We start from the raw sequence: 24,116 nt of genomic DNA, 5'->3' as shown, positions 1-24,116 counted from the left end.
TGACCTGATTGAGGTTTATAAGGCTATGAGAGGGTTTAGTAAAATGAATGAAGGTGGAATTCTCACTGTTATAAAAAATTCCAGAACTAGGGGATCATAAATTCAAATTACAGAGCTTGAGGTTTCGATTATATTGTAGGAAGTTTTCTTTTAGTCAGTGAGTCGTTAATAGCTGGAACAAGTTGCCCTCGCAAATATGAACTGTTTGCTGTTTTCTTTGGGTGGAATTTATTCAAAGTTGACCTTTGAATAAATTCAAAGGTCAACTGGATAGTTACCTGTGTGAGGAGGGAAGCATATAATTTGTTTTTTCATATCTACTTGGTATTTTTTTTTTCTTGCCAGTGCAGCAAAAGCATGTGGCTTCCTTGCACTATATGGCGAATACTATTACTATTACAATTAACAGAAGTAGTGAAGCAAAAAAAAAATACCGGAAGCTTGAATATTGAAAAAAAAAAAAAAAAAAAAAACAGGAGGAGATAAAAAAAAACACCAAAGATGACCTGAGAAAAAAATTCCATAGTGGAAAGAACCCAAAGGATATAAGAATAAGAGTTATCCTGAATAAGAATTCGTAAGATTAAATGAATTTTTAATGGCTTTAATGGCAAGTTGTTTTGGATGAAAGATTGTATTACCTATATTATATATATACATATGTTACATATATTATTGAACATTCTTTTAACTAGAGCTCAAGCTCCTTGTGCTGGCAATTCTATCTTCAGCAGGCCTTGGATGCCTTAAACTGAACTTGAATGTCTCAACCTGGACCTTGAATTGTCTCCTATATGTATGCATATTCTTTTTTATTTATTATTGTTATTAATTACGTTTTGTGTTTTTAAGGTCCTCCCACCCTGCAACTGGGCAAGCGGGAGGAAGGGTGGATTGCCTAGCAGTGTTGCTAAATTTTGGCAGGTACCGTTTCATACAATAAATAAATAAATAACTGGAATCATCAGTTTTGATAGGATATTGCACAGTGGCTTGTAAGAAATATATAGAGAAGGGAAGCAGAGTCAGCCAGCATTAGGCATGTGCAACTGCACAGCTCACACCAGGTCATACAATGGTATAGAAAAATGGGGAGTTTACCACACACACATTTCTGCTGGGGAGGGGGTGGTACAAACCAAAATAAATTTAATAAATGAGTTTTAGGGCACACAATATGAACTGTTTGCTGTTTTCTTTGGGTGGTAAATTATGAGGCAAGGCCATGCCTTGCCTCATGCAAACAAATTTTCTTTTGTTATTATGCAGAAATATAGGGACTTCCTGAGTGACAAACACTGGTACACACAAACAAGGTTGCATGTGGTATTTTATTAAAATTCTGCTTTTGATTTTTTTTTTTTTTTGGTCAAATAAAAATGGATGAAAGTTAGCATTAGCATTAGTAGAGGCATATGATGCAAGAAAGCAAGCTTATGCAACATCAGCCAGAAAGAAAAAAAAAAAAAAAAAAGACCTCCCATTTCACCCCTCTGTTCGTTACAAATACTCATCCAGCTCAGTCTTAAAATTTATATTTAGGCTGTCAACTTCCACAACAAATGATGGAAGTCTGTTCTGCCATTCAACTACCCACTGGCTAAAGGCACATCTATCTTACAACTGTCTTTCCTCAATTTGATAGGATATTGCACAGTGGCTTCCAATTTTGTTCCAATGTTGTCTACAAACATAAATAATATGTACCGGGTCAGCTTATTGCTTGATGTAAAGACCAGCATTTAGCCTATACAAATATTCTAAACACATATGCACTTAGAATAACCTCACAGTTCCAAAATCAATTTCAAATTTATGAAAAACAAACATACTTCACTGTTTTTTTCATAATTACACAACTATATGTTTCAGAACTATGTCTCCTAACATGGTAAAAATACATAAATTTAATAGGAAAACAGTAATAAATTTCTAACGCAAAGGCCTACATATTTTTCCAAAAAACCCCTATGAAAAGGTTGAAGAGGATCTTGGATAGCTTTTCATGTGATGGGATGACCTGACATTCCATTCTATAGTTCTGCAGATGCCTGGGGGTCTGTGGGAAAAAGCCTTCAGTTTGCAGCCAGTCTCATCAGTCTTTATCTCATTCATTTCTGAAGGAAATATTATCTATTCAAACTCAAAGTCCTAGTTTTCTTAAAATCTCTTCTATCCAATAGAATCCTCCACTTTAAAGCAAATCCATTTTCACTTGCAAAGTAACTACAGTTGAACTTGGTTATAACGAGCATCAAGGGACTGATAAAATTTCCTCATTATAACCGTTACTCTCCATATCTGCAGAGATGGGGAAACTCCTGAGGCCGTTAAACAATGAACACTTTATATCAATGATGAGTTAAATGTACCTCCTATTTTTTTAAATTCTCAATAACTTGATAAAAAGATAGATTCAAAAAACAAAAGAAATATTAAGAGAAAAAAATAATATGAGTATTATGCCTACATATTATTTGTATTAATATGCTTGTATAACCTACGATACACTTAATATTAAACACAATTTATTTGTCTGTGATTTTAAAACCATACACTTAATACTAAACACAATTTATTTGTCTATAATTTTAAAACCATACACTTAATACTAAACACAATTTGTTTCTCTGTAATTAAAAACAATACTATTTAATAATAAACACGATTTCAGTTACTCTTTATTTATGAATCTTAAAATTGATGTTTGTTTTGAAGATTTCACTTTGATATTTTTTAGGTTTCCCCTTAAAACACTCAACGTGTTAAAAATCTCATTACTTGCCTCAGTTCCTTCAAAAAATTTGACTAATGTGTCCATTGCACCTTCAGCTTGTGAGATTGTCAGCACTGAGTTTGATTCACTTTCAATTGTCATCATATCATCATCACAATCATCGTCTTTACCATCGTTGTTATTGTCTTTGTTGAGCACAGCATCTACATCACTCTCTGTAGGAAGATCACTAGTTAAGTTGTCATCGACTCGTACGAATTCATCGATGTTATCTGTATTAAAATCTACATTGTTACATAACAGCCATTCAGATAATGGTAAGCTGTCTTCATTTCCTTCTTCTTCATCTACAATTGAAATTTCATTTGAATTTAATTTCTAGTTCTTGAAGCAATTTGATATGTTTGTTGAAGTAACGTTGTTCCATGCATCATTCAATAAATTTATAGCATCCAATATCGATATAGACTCGGTAAGTTTCTGTTCTCTTTGACTGATCAGAGGTAGAATTAGAAATATTTTATAAAATCCTTTCAAACTCTTGATTACACCTATGTCCATTGGTTGTAAAATTGGTGTCACATTGGGAGGTAGAAACACTAGCTTAATGTTGAACAAATTTTAAATCTGGGGATGTGCAGGAGAGTTATCAACTAACGATAAAATATTTTTCTTAACGATTTTCCAATAACAGTTTTTTTTTTTTTTTTTTTATCGGTTCCTGTCATATTTGTGCATATGAGCACCGTCAAGTGAGCCCTTGATTTTTTTCCACCAACACATTTTTCTCCTTTGAATTTAAATATATTGTCAGATGTAAAATTATAAAAAAAGTCCTGTTTTGTCATTGTTGTTGTAGTAGTAGTAGTAGTAGTAATAGAGGCATGTGATGCAAGAAAGCAAGCATATTATGTAGCATGAGTCAAAAAAAAAAAAAAAAAAAAACAATTTCACACAACCATTCCCTCTAAAAATTTGTCCAGTTCCTCCTTGAATTTATTTAAGCTATCAATTTCCACAACGACAGATGGAAGTTTGTTCCAGAAATCAACCACCCGCTGGCTAAAGGCAAATTTCAGTACATCTATTCTACAACCGACCTTCCTCGATTTGAATTTATGCTCCCTCAGGTTCGTAATCTGAGCACGAGGAAGAATCTCATCAGAATTCAGCATGATCAACCAATTCAAGGCCTTATACACCTTGATCAGATCACCTCACAGATGCTTAGTCTCCAGACGCTGCAATTTGCAGAACTTATCATGAAAATAAGTGAACCCCTTTGTTCCCCTCACCAATCTTGTTGCCCTTCTCTGTACATGCTCAAGCAACTCTACATCCTTCCCAAAATGAGGTCTTCAGACCTGTATGCAGTACTCATTGCCTTATACAAAGGGACAACCACCTCCTTTTCCCTGCTTGCAAAATTCCTGTATATTATTGACAATACCCCATGACTTGCACTGGCAGCCTGTCTGCATTGTTCAGAAAACTTCATATCTGACTACACAAACACTCCCAGGTCTTTTTAATTTTCTACCACCCTAAGTGTAATGCCACACAGTTGGTAAGTTCTGCATATGGGTTACTTCTACCCATATGCAGTAATTTGCTGCATTTGTCAATGTTAAACTTCAGTTGCCACTTTTCAGTTAAACTGACCAAATTGTCTAGATTCTGTTGCAGTAGTACAACTGTTGTAGATATCTTCATCATTGAAATCTTTTCCAATTTTTGCACAAGCACGGTCAATCCGTTCATTTGTCATTATTGGATCTGCAGATTGAGATTTTCCACTGATTTTTGCATAAACGTTATGTCAGTTTTTAATTGATCCAGCCAACTGTTGTTACACACAAAATCGTTGCATCCAAGTTGTTTAGCAAATTTTCCGCTTGAGCCTTCAAGATCAGACCATCTATTGAAAATTCAGCACTTCTTTGTGCGGTGAACCATTGAAGCAATGCTTCATCGATCTTTGTAACCTCGCGCTTTCTAATTTTTTTTTTTTTTTTTTTTTGGTTATGTTCTTTTCCAGTGCTCATATGTAAACAGTTTTATTCTTCCACAATGTCAATACACTTGAAGAGGACAAAGAAACTTTTTACACACATCAACATTTTTTGCACCACATTCTAACTCACAAATAATTTCAACTTTTTCGCTGATCGAGAGACACTTTCTTTTGTTAGTAGACATGTTTCCAAAGGAAGGGTTCATTTCTAACTGATTTTACTTTAAAATGATAAAGTGAACTGCATACAAAGTTCTTAGAAGTCCTGAAATGCATACAACATTCTTAGAAGTCATGAAATGTATACAAAGTTCTTAGAAGACCCGTTTTCAAAATTCTTAGAACCATCCCTTTATCCATAGCAGCAATTTGTCTCCAATACCACACTGCTCCAATTTGTGCAGCAGTCTTCCATGTGCAACAATATCAAAAGCCTTTCTAAGATCCAAATATATGATATCAAAGTTATTCCCTGCACCCTGTTCCTTTGTGACCACATCATAGTATCCAATCAAATTGGTCAGACAAGACTTCCCCTTAACAAACCCATGCTGTGTCCAAGCTATAACTGAAGTCTTGTCTAGATGATCCTGCAGTGCTTCTTTAACCAGTGCCTCCATTAATTTTCCTGGAACAGAAGTTAAACTAACAGGTCTGTAATTACTTGTGTCACCGTTTGATCCTCCTTTGTGAATTGGGGTCACATTTGCACATCTTCAGTCCATGGGTACCTTCCCTGAGTCCAAGGAAGCTCTCATAATTATGGCTAAGGGTGGGTTTGCTTACTTCCTTTGCTGCTTCCTTTAATATAAATGGATAGATCCCATCCACCCCAGGTGCCTTTCTTATGTTTATCTTCAACAATTTCTCTTCCACTTTGCTCTCAGTTATTACAAAATTTGATCAGTCCAATAAAATTTGGAATGATGATCATTTTGCTGAAGCAACCAAATCATCCAGTCACACTTAACAGCACTTTAATTGCAATAGTCTACCACAACAGAGATCTAGAAGTAATATAGAACCAAAACTACAGTTTCGCAGCCATCTCGAAGCTCTTCACATCAGAATGTGTGCATTGAAATGGAGAGCGAAACAACATTTACTTCATGTTCAAAACCCTCCATCTTCCATCAAATACAGTTATAGGATGATTCATCCCTTAGTCCTGTATGTTTCCAAGATTTGCGTTTTGGCTTTCTTGTGAACACTTCACAGAATTCAGTCAAATGAATAATGGATGATTTGGTGGCTACATGCAAATATAACCTCACAAATGACATACATACTTCAACTATTGCAACAGCCTTAAACTATACAACTATAATATCAAGTATTGAAAAAAGAAGACTGATTACTACCAAAAAACTCATTAAAAGTGACATCAGCTCTGTTGATTTCTGAGAAATGTGTTACTGGATGACACAGCATCAAAAACTCTGGGCTCTTTCCCCACTACGTAATTCTAAAATTGACTCCATCTAGCTGACCATTTCATCCCTACCAACGTTCTTCATACAGTCCAGAATCTTGATGCAGATTTAGAATGATTTATCCATGACAAGAAGTACAGAATACACATCACAAGCATACAACCATTGCAGAACTGAGGTTTTGCATCATCAGATGATGATCACTGGAGATTCATTTCAAAAGTTTTTGTTACCCTGCTGTTATTTCATTTTTAAGTTTTTGCACAATTCTTATTCCTTTATATAGTATGTGGCAGTTTAATTTACTTTAATTTTCTGAGCAGTGCAAACAGGTTGCCAAAGCAGCTCAAGGGGTCTTGCCAATGATATACAGGAATTTTGCTAGCAGGAATAAGGAAGTGGTTATCCCTTTGTATAAGGTGATGGTCAGGAAACACCTTCAGTACTGCATACAGCTATAGAGGCCTCACCTTAGGAAGGATGTAGAGCTGCTGGAATGAGTACAGAGAAGGGCAACAAGACTGGTGAGGGAAACAAAGGTGCTCTTACCAAGAAAGGCTTAAGTTCTGCAAATTGCAGCATCTGGAGACTAGGCACCTGCAAGTTGATCTGATTGACGTGTATAAGGCTTTAAATGGTTTGAACAGGCTCAATGATTATAGCATTCTTCCTCTTGTTCAGATTATGCAACTGAGGGGACATAAACTCAAATTGAGCAAAGACTGTTGTAGAACAGATGTGCAGAAATTTTCCTTTAGCCAAGAGGTCACTGGTTACTGGAACAAACTTCCATTTGTCAAAGTGAAAGTTGATAGCTTAAATAAATTTAAGGAAGAACTGGACAAACTTTTGGAGCAAATGGGTGAAAAGGGAAGGTTTTTTTTTTTTTTTTTTTTTGGCTGATGGTGCCTCTGCTAATGCTAATTATTGGTGTGAACAGAACATTAATTGTAACCTACGTTCTGATATTGAAATTTTAGACCACACATGATTCTTGTCACCGCCCGGGTTGGAAGTGCTCCATACAGCTGTGGCAGGTTCCAACATTAATCATAATCATGGAACCTGCATACAACCTATTATTGAAACATGATGAAAGATGGCAAGCTAATAATGTGGCAAATGTACATCAGCCTACTTCTGCAGTCTGACAGCTGATTTTTCTCCCTCTTTCCCTCCTTCCCTTTATTTTCACTGAGATGATGATTTGAATTGGTTTGTTGTAGTGCATGCGTATATGTTGCTCCTCTGCAGAACATAATGATGGTATGTCATACTACTTGCCTTTCAAGTGGATAAAGGGGCACACCACTCTGAAAGCTATTTAATGTATATTTTGTTTTTGCTCTTATTGCTTTTAGTACTTTTATAAATTTTAGCATTGATCTTATGTATTTTATTACTATTTTTAATAAGTTTCAGTGCATTGTATGAGGGGGTATCAAAAAGTTCATACCCCGACCTAGATAAAATATCAGTAGGAAGAAGCCGTTTTTAATATAAGTTGTCTACATATTCAATAACATGTGAATTTTCATTCCCGCAGGTGATCGTACACCAGAGGTGGAGCCCGGAATCTGAGGAAGGATGCTATGGTTGAGAGAGTGGAGTATCAAGCAGTGATCAAGTTCATTCATTTGCAGGGCAAGAAAACTCATGAAATTAACAAAGAAATGAAAGCTGTTGTGTATGGGCAGAATTGTCCATCCTATGACACTGTAAAAAAGTGGAAACAGGAGTTCCAGTGTGTTTGTACAAGTGTTTTTGATGAGCCAAAAGAAGGAAGGCCATCAACATTCACAGACAGTGAGACGGCGGCAATGGTTGAGCAGCTGGTGCTGAGTGGCAGATGTGCGACAATTCATTTAATTGCAAATGCAGTGAGAATTAGTTATGGGTCTACCCACAACATTTTACATGACCAACTGCACATGTCTAAGGTCTCCACATAATGGGTTCCAAGATTGCTGATGTGTTTTGCAGAAGCAATGTCAAATGCAATGTTCTCGCCAACTGTTGGATTTGTGTAATGCAGATGTTCAGAACTTTTTTTGATTGGTTGGTAACAAATGACAAATGCTGGATGTACCAGTATGATCCAGAGACTAAAGACAGTAATAGTAATCGTGGCATGTGATGCAAGAAAGCGTATTAGCTTATGTAGCATCAGCCAAAAAAAAGAAATAGATAAAAATTCACACAACCATTCCCTATAAATGTTTGTCCAGTTCCTCCTTAAATTTATTTAACCTATCAACTCCACAATGACAGATGGAAGTTTGTTCCAGCAATTAACCACCCGCTGGCTAAAGGCAAATTTCTGCACATCTATTCTACAGCTATCTTTCCTGAATTTGAATTTATGCCCCCTTAGGTTCGTAATCTGAACAAGTGGAAGAATCCTATCAGAATTCAGCATGCTCAACCCATTCAAGGCCTTATACACCTCAATCAGATCACCTCACAGGTGCCTAGTCTCCAGCCACTGCAATTTGCAGAACTTAAGCCTCTTTTGGTAAGAGGTCCCTTCATTCCCCTCGCCAATCTTGTTGCCCTTCTCTGTACACACTCAAGCAAATCTACATTCTTCCTAAAATGAGGCCTCCAAACCTGTACGCAGTACTCGAGGCGTGGCTTGACCACTGCCTTATACAGAGGAACAATCACCACCTTTTCCCTGCTAGCAAAATTCCTGTATATTGTTGACAAAACCCCATGACCTGCTCTGGCAGCCTGTCTAGATTGCTCAGAAAACTTCATATCTGACTGCACAATTACGCCCAGATTTTTTCATTTTCTACCACCCTAAGTGTAGTACCACACAGTTCGTACATTCTTCTGAGGTTACTTCTACTCATATGCAGTACTTTGCATTTTTCAATGTTAAAATTCAGCTGCCACTTCTCAGTCCATCTTCCAAAATTTTCTAGATCCTGCTGCAGTGGCACACTGCCATTACTGTCATTAACAAACCTGCCAACCTTTGTATCATCTTCAAACTTCGATACTAAGCCTGATATACCTTCATCAATATCACTGATAAATATACAAAACAACAGTGGACCCAACACCGAACCCTGTAGGACTCCACTAATAACATTAGTCCACGAAGAGCAGCACCCATTGATTACCACCCTCTGTCTTCGCCCACTCAACCATCCTTTTATCCATTGTAGTAACTTACCATTAATACCATTCTGATCTAATTTGTACAGTAGTCTTCCATGCGTAAGTGTCAAAAGCTTTCCTGAAATCCAAATGGATGATATCAAAATTATTTTTTGCATCCAGTTCCTTTGTAACCACATCACAATATACAATCAAATTTGTCAGACAAGACTTTCCCTTAACAAACCCATGCTGTGTCTGAATTATTGCTGCAGTCTTTTCTAGATGATCCTGCAATACATCTTTAACCAGTGACTCCATTATTTTCTGGTCTGTAATTACTCGTGTCACCCTTCGATCCCCCTTTGTGAACTGGGGATACATTTGCACATCTGCAGTCCATGGGGACCTCCTCTGAATCCAAGGATGATCTCATAATTATGGCTAAGCAGTGGAACCACACCTCCTCACCACCTCTCAAAAAGCCAAAGACAACTCCATCTGCAAAGAAGGTGATGTTTTCCGTGTTTTGAGACAGAAAAGGGTATCCTGACAAATTACCTAACTCATTGTTCCACACTTACCAGAGAATACTAAAGAAATCTTTTGAAAAAGTTATGCGATGCTTTGAAGGTGAAAAGATGTGGAATGTTAACCAAATGTGTCCGTCTTCTGTCAGACAATGCACCGGCTCACACAGCCGTTGCCACAACCAACTTTGTTGCCCAGTGCAGCTTCGAACTACTGCAGCAGCCACCCTATTCTCCTGACCATCAGACTTCTTTTTGTTTTGAGAAATGAAAAAACCATTGTGTGGATGTCGCTTTGATTTAGCATTAGCATTAGCAAGCGGACATGATGCAAGAAAGCAAGCTTATACAGTATCAGCCAAAAAAACACACCCTTCTCATTTCACCATTCCACTTGCTCCAAATGTATGTCTAGTTCTGCCTTGAATCTGTTTAAGCTATCAACTTCTACAACGACAGATGGAAGTTTGTTCCAGCAATCACCCGCTGGCCAAAGGCAAACGTTTGCACATTTATCCTATAACTGTGTTTCCTCAATTTGAATTTATGCCCTCTCAGGTGATTATTCTGACCAAGAGGAAGAATCCCATCAGCATTGAGCATGCTCAAACCATTCAAGGCTTTATGCACCTCAATCAGATCACCTCGCAGGTGCCTAGTCTCCAGACACTGTAATTTGCAAAACTTAAGCCTTTCTTCGTAAGAGCAACCCTTTGTTCCATTCACTAATCTTATTGCCCTTCTCTGTACTCGTTCCAACAGCTCTACATCCTTCTTAAAATGAGACCTCTATACCTGTATACAGTACTCAAGGTGTGGCCTGACCATTGCCTTATACAAGGGGATGATCACTTCCTCTTCCATGCTAGAAATATTCCTGTATATCATTGACAAGACACCATGAGCTACTCTTGCAGACCATCCGCACTACTCAGAAAACTTCCTATCTGCCTGCACAATTGCCCCCAGGTCGTTTTCACTCTCTACCACTGTCAGTGTAGTACCACACAGTTGATACATTACTCTGGGGTTACTGCTTCTCATATGCAGTACTTTACATTTGTCAGTGTTAAACTTCAGTTGCCACCACTCAGCCCATCTGTTCAACTTTTCTAGATCCTGTTGCAGCAGTGTACAGTCATTAGTATTATTAACCACCCTGCTGACCTTCGTATCATCTGCAAACTTGGATATTAAGCCTGATATACCATAATCAATATCATTAATGAATACAGAAAACAACAATGAACCCTGGGGGACTCCACTAATAACATTAGTCCACAAAAAGCAGTGTCCATTGATTACCACTCTCTGTCTTCACCCACTCAACCATCCCTTTATCCATATCAGCAATTTTCCTCCAATGCCACACTGCTCCAATTTGTACAGCAGTCTTCCATGTGCAACAGTATCAAAAGCCTTTCTAAGATCCAAATATATGATATCAAAATTATTCTTTGCATCCAGTTCCTTTGTTACTACATCATAGTATCCAATCAAATTGGTCAGACAAGACTTCCCCTTAACAAACCCATGCTGTGTCCGAGCTATAACTGATGTCTTGTCTAGATGATCCTGCAATGCTTCTTTAACCAGTGCCTCCATTAATTTCCCTGGAACAGAAGTTAAACTAACAGGTCTGTAATTACCTGTGTCTCTTTGATCCTCCTTTGTGGACTGGGGTCACATCTGCACATCTGCAGTCCATGGGTACCTCCCCTGAGTCCAAGGAAGCTCTCATAATTATGGCTAAGAGTTTGCTTACTTTCTTTGCTGCCTCTTTTAATATAATTGGATAGATTCATCCACCCCAGGAGCCTTTCTTATGTTTATCTTCAATAATTTCTCTTCCAATTTACTCTCAGTTATTACAAGATTATCTAGCTTACTGCCAGAGTTTAATACACCTCTGGCAGTCCCCTCCCTGAATAATTCCTCATGTGTGAATGTAGATGCAAAATATTCATTTAGTTTGTTAGCTACCTGAGCAGGATCATCAATAGTTGAACCATCGATATCAAGTGGACCAATCTGATTCATCCCCTTTCTTCTAGAGTTTAAATAAATAAAGAACTCTTTGCTGTTTTTCTTTGCATCCTTTGCCAAAGATTTCTCGTAATCTACCTTTGCCTGCCTAACCTCCTTTGTGACTTGGTTATAGACCAGCTTATATCTATCATAGACTTCTGTGTCACCTGTTAATTTATATGTATCCCATGCATTTTTCTTCTCTGCCACATGTCTAATTAGTTCATCTGACATCCAATTAGGCCTAAATCTTGAACAATATTTCTTAGTTGGTATGAAAAGCCTAGTATCTTCCAAGATGAATTCTTTGAATGCTTCCCATTTTGAATTTTCTGTTGGTAACATCATCAGTTGGTCCCACCGTATTGAATTTAAAAACTGTCTCAGACCACCGTAGTCACCTTTATGAAGGCAAAATCCTTTCTCTTTACCCCTGATGGTAGTTACCTCTTTGAGTAAATCCCACTTCGGCACACTGATCACTTCCACCTAGTGGTTCCTTTATGTGTAGATTCTTAATGCACAAAGAATAACTACTGATAATCAGATCAAGAGTATTACTCACTCTAGTTGCCTCCCAAACATGCTGCTGTAGAAAACTATCATCCAATAAATCCACAAAAGCCTTGCTAGTGTGTGAGTGACCAACCCACAAATTCCAGTCAATCTCTGAGAAATTAAAATCCCCCATTATAAGACACTCTGATTTACTAGCCCACTCTATTTCTCTGCACAATTGCTCATTATACTCCTCAGATTCATTAGGTCTATAACAAACACCTACTCTCATTTTTCCTTTCCCAGTGCTTATGTCACACCAAACAGACTCAACATTGCATTGTCCACCAACATCAACTGGATGCACTTCCTTAGATTTTATGTGTTTATTAACTAACAGCTTAACCCCTTCTCCCTTCCTGTCCTGTCTATCCTTTCTGTACACATTGTACTCCCCAAATTCCAGTTGTGCACTGCTTATGTCTGTGTGACACCATGTCTCTGATATCCCAACAATATCTGTCTTTGATGTCTTGACTAGCACTTCAAGCTCATCGAATTTATTAACTATACTCCTAGCATTGGTGTACATGCAAGTATACATGCACCTGTTTCTACTCTCAGTTACCCTAACACAGCCCATGTATTTACTTGTTCCACTATGACTCCCAGCAGTCCTGGAAATCCCCATTGCCTTGCTTTCCAGGCTGCTGCTGCTCAATTGCTTTTCAATAGAAGCAGTGTAAGAATCACTTTCACCTCTGCCAGTGGCTACTGTTAATCTATTAATCTGTTGTATATCCCCCCCAAGCTAGCAGTTTTCCGACCCACCTAACTCTGCCTCGATAGCATCAGTAAATATTCCTGCACCCTTTCTATTTAAGTGTATTCTATCCCTGTAGAAGCAGTCTCTTCTGTTAACAAGCACAGACTAGGCTGAGAAAAATTCTACCTCTTCAGCCTTGCACAGTCTCTCCAGGGCTGAATTGATCGACAAGGCTCTCATCATATACTCCCTCCTATCGTGTCTAGGCAGAATTGCACACACTTTCAAATTAAACCCTAACTCACGATTTTTTTCAACATTGAACTGTACTTGTTAAGTAATTCTGCAGGTCTCCTACTCTCAATACCATTAGTGCCAACGTGTACAACAATATCACCCTTTGTACCCTTAAAAGATGATATCTGCTCTACAGCATCATCAACCTTTGCCGCTGGCAGATTTGTCTCAGGAAGTCGTCGATGAAGTGGAATCGTAGTTTCAAACAAAAAGTGCATTAAACAACTGATCCATAGATGTGAGAAATGTGTTACTATACATGGAGAGTACATAGAAAAGGATTCAAGTTAACTTTCTGTGAAGTTTCACCTTTCTAGGACTATTATTTCTAGTTAAGGGTACAAACTTTTTGATACCCCCTCATATTTTATTTTTACTGTATTTTTATAATAAAGTTTATTTTATATTTTTACATTTTGTCAGTAGTGACAAGGCTTATTTCAGTATGATATGTTCTTATCATATAATCTGTATGATAATATGATAAAAAACGCACTATACAGCATTGTCTTTTCATAATTTAGATAATATTTAATAAATTTAATGATAAATTAAATTACTAATTTATTCAATTTTATATAAATTATGAAAAACAATGAGGTAGCATGTTTATTTATCTAACTGTTTATCCTTGCATTCAGAGTCACATCCTTCAACTCCTACAATTTAAATTACTAATTATATTAATTTAAAGTTAAAGAGAAAGTTAAGGCTTACAGAATTTAACAATTTAATAAATTTTGTAGGCAGAAAGAGCTTTTGGGCCTACAATACCCATTCTAACAACAAAAAAGTAGAATGTATATTCATTAAGTAATTTGAACAAATTCTCAAAATGTTTTGCATTTTGATTTGGAATAAATAAAGAAAATAAATGTTTTTATGGATTATCATTCCAATAAAAAAAATTCTAATTAAACTTATTACATATCTGTAAATAATCTTGATTTGAAATATGGCTATACCATATTCAAATCATATTTTGAAAATAAATACAGGTTCATACGCATGATTATCCATTAATCATACAATCTGATGGCCAAATGAGTGTGTACTGAGGAAACAATAGTAACAGAGTATTCAGATATGGAATGTGATATTTTTAGGCAGGTGACATATGGCAGTTACATCACAACAATGATAGAATTTGCAGAAACAACTAAAAATTTTAATACCTATGACCAAATATCAGAAATCCACCTTTGTTTTCATATAACATAATTTAATTATAATATAAAATTGTTATAAATTGTTATTAAATTATCATCAATGAATTTTTATAGTTTTATATAAAAGCAACAACAGGTTTTTATAACTGATTACAATAATAATGATTGCCCTGTTGTAAAAATAAATTATACACTGGTGTGCAAAATTTAAGGACCAGTCAGGTTTTCACCTGTAGCTTCTCACAGGAGTTGCCTGGATATGGGAAAAGCATAAAGTGGTCCTCGGTAGGAGATATAGCCACCCCTAAAGTCGATGCAGGCTTTGCACCGCCTGTCCATACTTAGAACAACGTTGTTGATAAGTTCTTGTGGTAACATTGTCCATTCCTCTGTCAGCACCATCTTCAGCTGGTGAACATTTTCTGGTGGGTGTGGACGTGCCACTAGGCATCTCCCCAGAGTGTTCCATATGTGTTCGATGGGATTTAGATTGGTGGAACGAGCAGGCCAATCCATACAAACAATGTCCTCACTTTCCAAAAGCATATCAACAGCTGCAGTGCGATGGGGTGTGGCATTACCATCCGTTTATTTTCATAAACGACACTGATGAAGGGATAGAGGGCGTGATGTCTAAATTTGCAGATGATGTTAAAATTGGTAGAGTAGTTAATGATCACTGTCAAGCTGAGCTTCTTCAGAGAGACCTAGATAGACTTCAGGAATGGTCAGAAAAATGGCAGCTGTGCTTTAATCCAACAAAGTGTAAGGTATTACACCTGGGAAACAGTAATCACAAAATAACTTATTCACTTGGTGGAGTTCAACTAAACCCAGTACTGGAGGAAAGGGACTTGGGTGTTAAGATACGGTCAGACATGAAATTCTCTGAGCATTGTAAACAGGTTGCAAGGAAGGCCCATGGTGTCCTATCGATGATCTATTGAACTTTTGCAAGTAGAGATAGGGACATGATAATCCCATTATATAAGGCTTATGTTAGACCACACTTGGAATACTGTGTTCAAGTATGGAGACCGCACCTAAAGAAAGACATCGAGCTTCTTGAAAGGGTGCAAAGAAGGGTAACTCGCCTGGTGAGATAGGCAAAAGGGCGTCCTTATGAAGAAAGACTTCGAATATGTGGGTTGCAGAGTTTGGAAACTAGACACCTTAGAGGAGATTTGATTGAGGTGTTTAAGGCTCTGAGAGGCATCAGTAAAATGAATGGGGACAAAATTTTCAAGATTATAAATGATGCTAGAACTAGGGGACATAAATTCAAGTTACGGGGGAAATGTTTAGATTGGACTGCAGAAGTTTTATTTTAGCCAGCGAGTTATAAATTACTGGAATAAGTTGCCTTCATGGGTGGTAGAGGCCGACAGTTTGGGGAAATTCAAAGGTCATCTGGATAGTACTTTCGGGTAAGGGAAGCGCATAGGATGATAGGTTTAATTTCCTTTTTATTTTTTATTTTATTTTTTTTATTTATTAATTATTATTAATTAGTTATTTATTTTATTTATCTATTTATTTTTTTTTTTGTTTTTATCATTGTTTTGTTCGGATTTTTTTTTTTTTTTTTTTTGGCTGGTGCAGCATAAGCCATAGGCTTTCTTGCACCATGCGGCCATTACTAATACTAATACTAATAAACATGAACTCAGGGTCAATGGCACCTCGGAACAGACGCACATGGGGAAAGATTACCTCAGTACAGTAGTGTGCACCAGTTACAGTACCACCTTCCAGTATCTGGAGGTGTACGTCCATCCAAGATAACGCCTCCCCAGATGAGAACACCTCGACCACCATATCGATCCCTCTCAGGTGATGTTTGCAGGGTCATACTGTGTGCCAACCTCTTGCCATATTAGCTGATGTCCAGAATCGCTGCTGAGACTGAATCTACTCTCATCAGTAAAGAGTACCTTAAGTAAAGATTTTGTGGTTGTAACCTTTAGAAATAATGTCGGTTTTTAAGTTTTACATATCAATGTAGATTCAGTTATTCTAGATCTTTAACATGTTCACTGCAAGTTTACACATATGCATTTAGAGGTTTTCATTCCACCAGGATGAAAATCACCTGAGTTTAAGAACCATTTTCTTCTAATTTGCCAGAAGAAAAACCAGATATTTTTGTCAAGCAATCTTCACTAGAAGCTATTAATTCAGCCATAGTGAGAAGAAAGCCTAAAAATGTCTCTGCCCCCCTCTGATCTGTATTGACTCAATCCAGTGATTTTTTGAATTTGGTACAGTAAGGTCAAATGTCAAGCCAGCAGTGGACATGTTAAATCCGTTTGGCACCTTTGGCTGGGGCTGCCCTTGCCATACTCTAGTTGTGCCTCTGAATATTTGAGAAGCTGTATGGAATTTATTAGCATAGTTTGTAACTAAGTTTCCCCTGAAAAAAATGTGCATTTATTTTGGAACATTAATTACACTACACACAAATATTTTTTTCAATGCTAAGAGAAATTTGGTAAGAGTGAGAACTGCATTCATGCCACAGATTAATATATATTTTTTTGCATAGTTGCACCAAACATACAGAAAACAGTGACTGCATATCTAGAATAAGCAAGGTGGATACTTCCAGATCATTTTGAAACATTCTGTTTGACAATTTCAATTAAACTCTGTATTCATATTTAATAATTATTTTTGTATTGAAAACCTGCACTGGATTTAATTTTATTATTGCAAAGTCAGTTGCATTTTAACTGGATAACCCCACACAATATAGTGAAGTAATAAATAAAAATGGAGAATTTTATATTTCTCTTAGTACATCTTAATAGATCATGCATCAAAAAAATAAGCAGTCCCCCCCCCCCTCACCTGTTGTAATAGAGAAGATTTGTTTTGGCTAACTCCACCAGAAATGGACTGCTCTAAATCATTATGCTGCTGCACTTTCCCAGATGAACTGAGAGCAGAATTTAAAAAATTATTCCTCTGTGATTTTAATCTATAAAGATCATAAAAAACAACAACAAAAATACATTACTGCTGTGAATTAATCGCTTAGGTTTTATTTTTTCATTCTATTTTATTTTATTTCCTTATTTGCTAATATAATGAATTATCAAAGTAGTAAAAACTTTAATATGGAAAGAGATTGCAAAGACTATATAATAATAAAGTAGTAGCAAATAAGGTACATTTGCTATTACCTTATTTATTTATTTTTAATTTTATTTAGTTTATTTGCTGAGTTTATTAAAATCACTCTACAAATATTTTTTAGTGAAACAAATTACTTAATCTATTCAATACATTAACCCTTTCTTTCAATAATACATAACATTTCTTAGGAGAGCACAATGGTTTATGATTTTCAGCACAAACATGTTGTATGAATACAGAAATACACAAATATCGTTCATATGAAAACTGCAAAACCAACATAATATGCATATTACACAAAAAATGATGATCATCTTGCATCAGATTACTTTTCAAAGTCTGTGGCAAATGGGCACCTGTATGGAACCTAACTGCTGGCATTATTTGGAAACAACCAATTTTCAAGGTGCAAGCACCCTTGCAGTTATGCACCAAGGTAGAGATGCAATATGTAATCTGATTTTTGAATTCACAAAGAATAAAACCTGCTTAAATTTATCACAGAATATTGGCTCAGTACAGTGAAATGTGCATAAGCAAATTAGCAAAAATCTATGAGTGAGTCACCTGGCTGAGGAGGATCCTCGGCACTTTCAATAATATTCTTAACTTATTGACTCAGTTAACTTATTAAAAGGCATGCCGTCAAATTTGCAGGAATAATAGCAATCATCCAGTTTGTTCAAAAAGCTGTTTAGGAGAGACGGAAAATAATACCACATAGTGCATTTTCGGCTCACATATTCCAGTTTATAAAGGCTAGGTTGTTTGTTTGTTATTTGGTTTTTAGGAGCATTAGCAACTAAGGCCATATTGCTCCGGGAATATGCGGTGGTCATTCCCTGACCTTTCCGCATTCTCCGTATTTGGTGGTGACGGGCTCGAACCCCGGTCTAATCAAGAAGAGTGTGCTACGCACGCTGCTCCTTCCCACCTGGCTACGGAGGCGCAAAGGCTAGGTTAAAGTGACCCATGATGAGAAAATCTTATTTATTAGTCTATTCAATCTGCCTAAAAAGATTTCTGTCATAATCGTTAGAGTTTAACAATAATTGCCATTTGGCCTTTAATATCCTCACTATCAACTTCCCTGTGCTGCAAGTCATTTCAGACCAGAAATGACTTCAGCAGAATTTTAACTCAACATCCATATTACCTTGATCTGGCTTAGAGAACATTCCTATCATCTTTAGGCAGTTTTTGATCAGAAGCATCAGTCCCTGTCTCCCTATCTCTCCTAAACATATAATATTCACCAAACTGAAATTCATCTCATCTCATATCTCTGAAGTACCACCATATCTGTGTAAGCCCACCAACTACATCAGCATTAGTCGACTTGATCAAAATCTCAATTTTTTAAATTCACTTACAATACTTCTAGCATTACCATATAGACAAATTAAGTTTTGTACTTTATTACTTTGCTTATCACTATCAAATCTTGTTCCATATGATATGAATAAAGTTATAATAATAAAACCATCGTTGATTAAAGTGAACACACCTTGCAGTTCTGACTAGAGCTTTGGCATCTTTTGTTTGTCTGGTCTCTCATTTAGTATTAGCTGAACTACCCAACTGGTGTGAGAAGAACACTACTGGTGTAAGCAGACAACCTATACAATGTCAGTTAGTTTATGTAGTACCAAATAAAATAAGAGATTAGTAATTAAACTGTTAATTATAAATTGTGTGTTTGGTGCATTATTCTATTTTACATATATGTATAATATATTCCCAAAACATTGAGTTGCTGATCAAGCAAAAGATTATGAAAGTCAAAAATTAAAAAAACTTCAATGCAAGAAAAAGTATGCAGGATAGTCTGACAACTTCTTTAAATAATAAATAAAATTTTAAAGGAAAATCAATTTAAAGCTTTCATTTTTTTTTTCCCTTTTAAGTTTGTCACATTTCTATAATATTTAGTTTGATATTCAATGCATTTGTCAACTTAAAATGGCACGCTCTTTCTTAAATAACATTGACATTAATTTTCCTAGCAAATTTAGAGCCTAAAATATTCATATTTCAAATTAATTACAGAAATAATTAATTACAGAAATTTGATTAATTACAGAAATGATTACATATTTCTGTAATTAATCAAATTGCAGAATATTTTCTCCTATAGCCTGCAAAATCAATTTTTATGAAAATGTAATAGCATAATATAATTATACTTTTGAAAGTAAAACTGCAAAATATGTAAAGTATATTAACAATCTTACTTCCTTGGAGTAATTTTCTTCTTTTGCTGATTATCTTTCTGATCTAAAAAGTGAAAACTAAAATGTAACCTATAGATTATTTATTTCTTCAAAATTATATTTTATTACTGAATACAAATATGAAAAAATACTAATTCCTTAAAATAACAACTAACTTTGCCATTCAAGGTATAATGAGGAAACATGGTCAAAAAGTTCATTATTTTAAAAGCTTAATAGTTCATAATAAATCCATAATTCATCCCAAAAAAGCATTCATTCACCTTAATAGATAAATGTTGCAAATATAAATAATTTACAACAAACAAAAAATCTACTGAAATTAATAGAAGCAAAGTGGCTCCATTTGTTTAGTCCCTGTTGGTTCATTTCATTTAAGTTCATTGCAATTTGTGACAAAGATAAGGCATACATACTTAATATTTATAATTACTGCCAGGACAACTCATGGGGTTTTGTCAATGATATACAGAAACTTTGCTAGCAGGGATAAGGAGGTGATTATTTCCTTGTATAAGGCCATGGTTAGGCCACATCTTGAGTCTGGAAGCCTCACTTTAGGAAGGATGTAGATTCTGAAACAGGTGCAAAAAGAGAGAAACCAGATTGGTAAAGGGAACAAAAGGATGCTCTTTTGTTCAAAAGAAAGCAAACATATGAGCTTATTCAGCATCATCCAAAAAAAAACAATTTCACACACCCATTCCCTCAAAAAGTTTGTCCGGTTCCTCCTTGAATTTATTTAAGCTATCAACTTCCTCGACAAATGGAAGTTTGTTCCAGCAATTAACCACCTGTTGGCTAAAGGCAAATTTCCACACATCTATTCTATAACTGTCTTTCCTCAATTTGAATTAATGCACCTCCAGTTTATAATCTGAGCAAGTGGAAGAATCCCATCAGAATTCAGAATGCTCAGCCCATTCAAGGCCTTATACACCTCAAATCAGATCACCTCACAGGTACCTACTCTCCAGACGCTAAAATTTGCAGAACTTAAGCCTTTCTAAAGAACTTAAGCCTCTTACCAAAGAGGATCCCTTCGTTCTTCTCACCAATTTTGTTGCCCTTCTCTGTACATGCTCAAGGAAATCAACATCCTTCCTAAAATGAGGCCTCTGTGGTACACTGTGACGTTACAAAAACTCTGCAGAAAGGCCAGAAATGTGTGTAATGCTATGTTTCTGTTGTGTATGTGTTTGTTGTTGTTTAGTTGTTTCTGGCCACTTTGCTATCAGGAAGCAACAAGCACCAGGGTGGTGCATCCTGATACCTGTCTACGCCGCGAGGAGGTGGGCCACAACTGAGCGCGAACCACAGCAAACCTCGAGTGTCACATACTGAATATTGGAATCATTCAAAATATGAGCAAATAAAATTGAATTTCACAGTAAATTAATAAAAATCAGAAAAATTAAAGATAAAAATAAGTAAATAAAATAAAATAAAAATAAAATTCAGTAAAAATAAAGATAAAATAAGTTAATAAAATGGGAAAAAAAAAAAATAAAATAAAATAAAGAAAAAAAAATCATCCCGTACCAGTTTAAGGTGGTGCCATCAGATGACCCCGCCTCAGGACCAGCCTGAGGTTAGCAGGAAATAGAAATCAAGAAGACACAGTGATGTCACTCATCGTCATACAAGTTTGTTAACCAACTGTCCAAGTCGAAGATGGTGGTGAAGATGGTACTTGAGCTAAAAAAATGGTGGTAGTGACGATGGTGGTATCACGAGATGGCGATGATAGAGATGCTGGTCTGGACTGGAGGTAGAGCTGGAATAGGAGTAGTTCCTGAAATTGGGACACTACTGATGATTTGTCCATATCTCGCAAAGGCTTTATGTGCAAAATCTTGCAGAAGATGAAATTTTTCTTTGGAGTCCAAGAGAGAAGACTCATTGCCTGGAGAGAATGGTTGACACAGAGCAGACAGAGGCTGACGAAGATCCAAGTAATGTGGACAGGTGAAAAGAACATATAGTACATGGTAGACAAACTGTCTTCTAATTTCTAATGACCAGAGCAATTTAAAAACGAATGAAGACTGCTATATTCTGTGCAATGCTATAGCAGTCACCCAATTTGCTTTGAAAGGAAGCAAATACTGCAATTAGGAGTTACAATTATTTTTAAGTTTTTCATCATTCAGACTTTGTAACAGTATTTATAGCAGTAATATATAAATACCTACAGATAGCCAATTTTTAGCAATAGATAAAGGTCAGTTGTGTCTATGAATAAAATAAGTGAAAAATATTCACCCATGGTGACATCATACATTTATAAAGGTTGTATAAAAATCAACTGACGTCATCAGCATGATCAGAATTTAAATGAAAAAAATTAATACTGCCATTATGAATATCACATTCATTTTTAGTGCTTTAGAGTAGTAATGATCTGGAAAAAAATATAATGAAACATACATATACAGATACATTATAATACTTTTTATGTTGGGGTCTCACTGGGATCCTTTGCAACCATTTATATCTCCAAATGGAGTGCATTCACTGTCTATTTAATAAAGGTATTACTAAAAAGTAATGAAATCTTTAAATTAAATAAATCAAAATAATATTTCTGATGATAAGATACATCACTGTTTTTTTTTGTATTTTAGCTTTTGAAAAAAAATATAGACTTATAAACAATTCCAAAATGAAACATTTTTTGCATAATCATTCTAAGCAACATAAAAATTTATTTTTTATAATAGCATTAACATATTACTGTACAAATCATTCTTTAAATAGTTCTACTAGTAATATTAAAATGGATTATTATACATGTTTAAATACATATTTATGAAATATGTGATATACACAAGGGGTTCAAGGTTGACATGGAAAATGATGGTAATACATCACTCTCCTTGACACAGATCTATGTCCCTGACACAGATCCATATATGTCCTCAGTCCCTGACACATAGATCCATATAAGAGTATTAGAAGCAATGCAAGATGTCAGACTCTGTCACCTCCAACAGTAAAACAGCACTATTATCAAATTTATTTTAAAAGAGAAAGTTAAATTGGCTGAAATTCTCCACAAGTTAGGTGTCCATATAGGAAAGAGATTCTGTAACATGCTGTTGTGCATGACTGGTGTAACAAGTTTACCAAAGGCTATGAAGAAGTTGCCAACCTACTGCATACACGTGCAGCTGAGAGCTGTCACAGCTGTGAACATTTGTCATATTGAAGAGCTGATTTTGGAAAATAGACAACACTGCATGAGATTGAATTGAAATACGCATAAGTGTTAGAAGTGTAGCAGCAATTATTCATGGACACTTACTGTTCAGTGAAGTGCATACGTGGCAGGGTTCCAAAGATGCCAGTTTGACCAGAAGACACAAAGTGCTGCTGTTTCTGCTGAACATCTGAACCAGTTTGAACTGGAGGGAAACACAACTCTGCAGTGAATTGCAATGGATACATTACTGCACACCAGAAATGAAGAGGTCCAGCATGGAATGGTGCCACAAAAAATCCCTACCATCCAAAAAATTCCAGACTAGCAAGATCATGGCAAGCATCTTTGGAACTCAAAAGGGTTGATTGTCTGCCACCTCTTGTAACAATGCTCTGTATCACACACACATTTGCTCCTCAATGATGGGCATACAGCAGTGCAAGAAAATGCCTCAGAAAAAGTCAAAGGGTACCATTCTGCTACACAAAAATGCATGTCCACATGCAGCAAATTTGACTACAATAACATTGGTAATCTTCACCTTGAAAATACCTTCCTTATAGTTTAGATTTAGCTCCCAATGATTATCACTTGTTTGGGCCAATGAAAGAGCACCTGGCAAGTGCAGAAAAAACTGAAGTCAGATGAAGTTAAGCAGTGTTCTAACTTGACTACAAAGTCAGCTTATTTCTTTCTATGTTGCCTGAATCAGTGTAGAGGCAAAATATCTTGAAAGAGAGTAATAAGTCTGGTGATTCTAATATGTATGTTTTTTGTTAAAAAAGAGAGAGAGAGAGAGAGAAAAGGGAGCCCAGGCCAACTTGGATCTACCCTCATGTTTCAAAATAAAAAAAACAAAAATCATATATAAACAAGGCTGGATTTACTAGGGTACAGAGGCTCCAGGTCCCCAGATTAACATAAGTACTCTAAAGAGTCAAGTTTTTTAGTTCTAATTG

The 24,116-nt window shown here is 36.0% G+C and overlaps 1 protein-coding gene across 1 annotated transcript in view; it reads right to left on the bottom strand.

The window, feature by feature from the left end:
* Positions 1–24,116, bottom strand: part of LOC150090565 (katanin p60 ATPase-containing subunit A-like 2) — a 123,453-nt gene that overhangs the window by 86,634 nt on the left and 12,703 nt on the right. The window contains exons 4-5 of the mRNA XM_090382070.1: positions 19,953–19,995; positions 17,431–17,560 (exon numbers count right to left, since the gene is read on the bottom strand). Of these exons, the coding sequence (XP_090238196.1) occupies positions 17,431–17,560; positions 19,953–19,995 (173 nt within the window). The remainder of the gene's footprint in view (positions 1–17,430; positions 17,561–19,952; positions 19,996–24,116) is intronic.

Source organism: Mastigoproctus giganteus, chromosome 1 (genome assembly GCF_048544385.1).
Source record: "Mastigoproctus giganteus isolate SK-2022 chromosome 1, ASM4854438v1, whole genome shotgun sequence".
In the NCBI taxonomy this organism is placed as follows: Eukaryota; Metazoa; Arthropoda; class Arachnida; order Uropygi; family Thelyphonidae; genus Mastigoproctus; species Mastigoproctus giganteus.
Note: the sequence above shows the minus strand (reverse complement) of the source record. Positions and strands in the feature narration are given on the sequence as shown.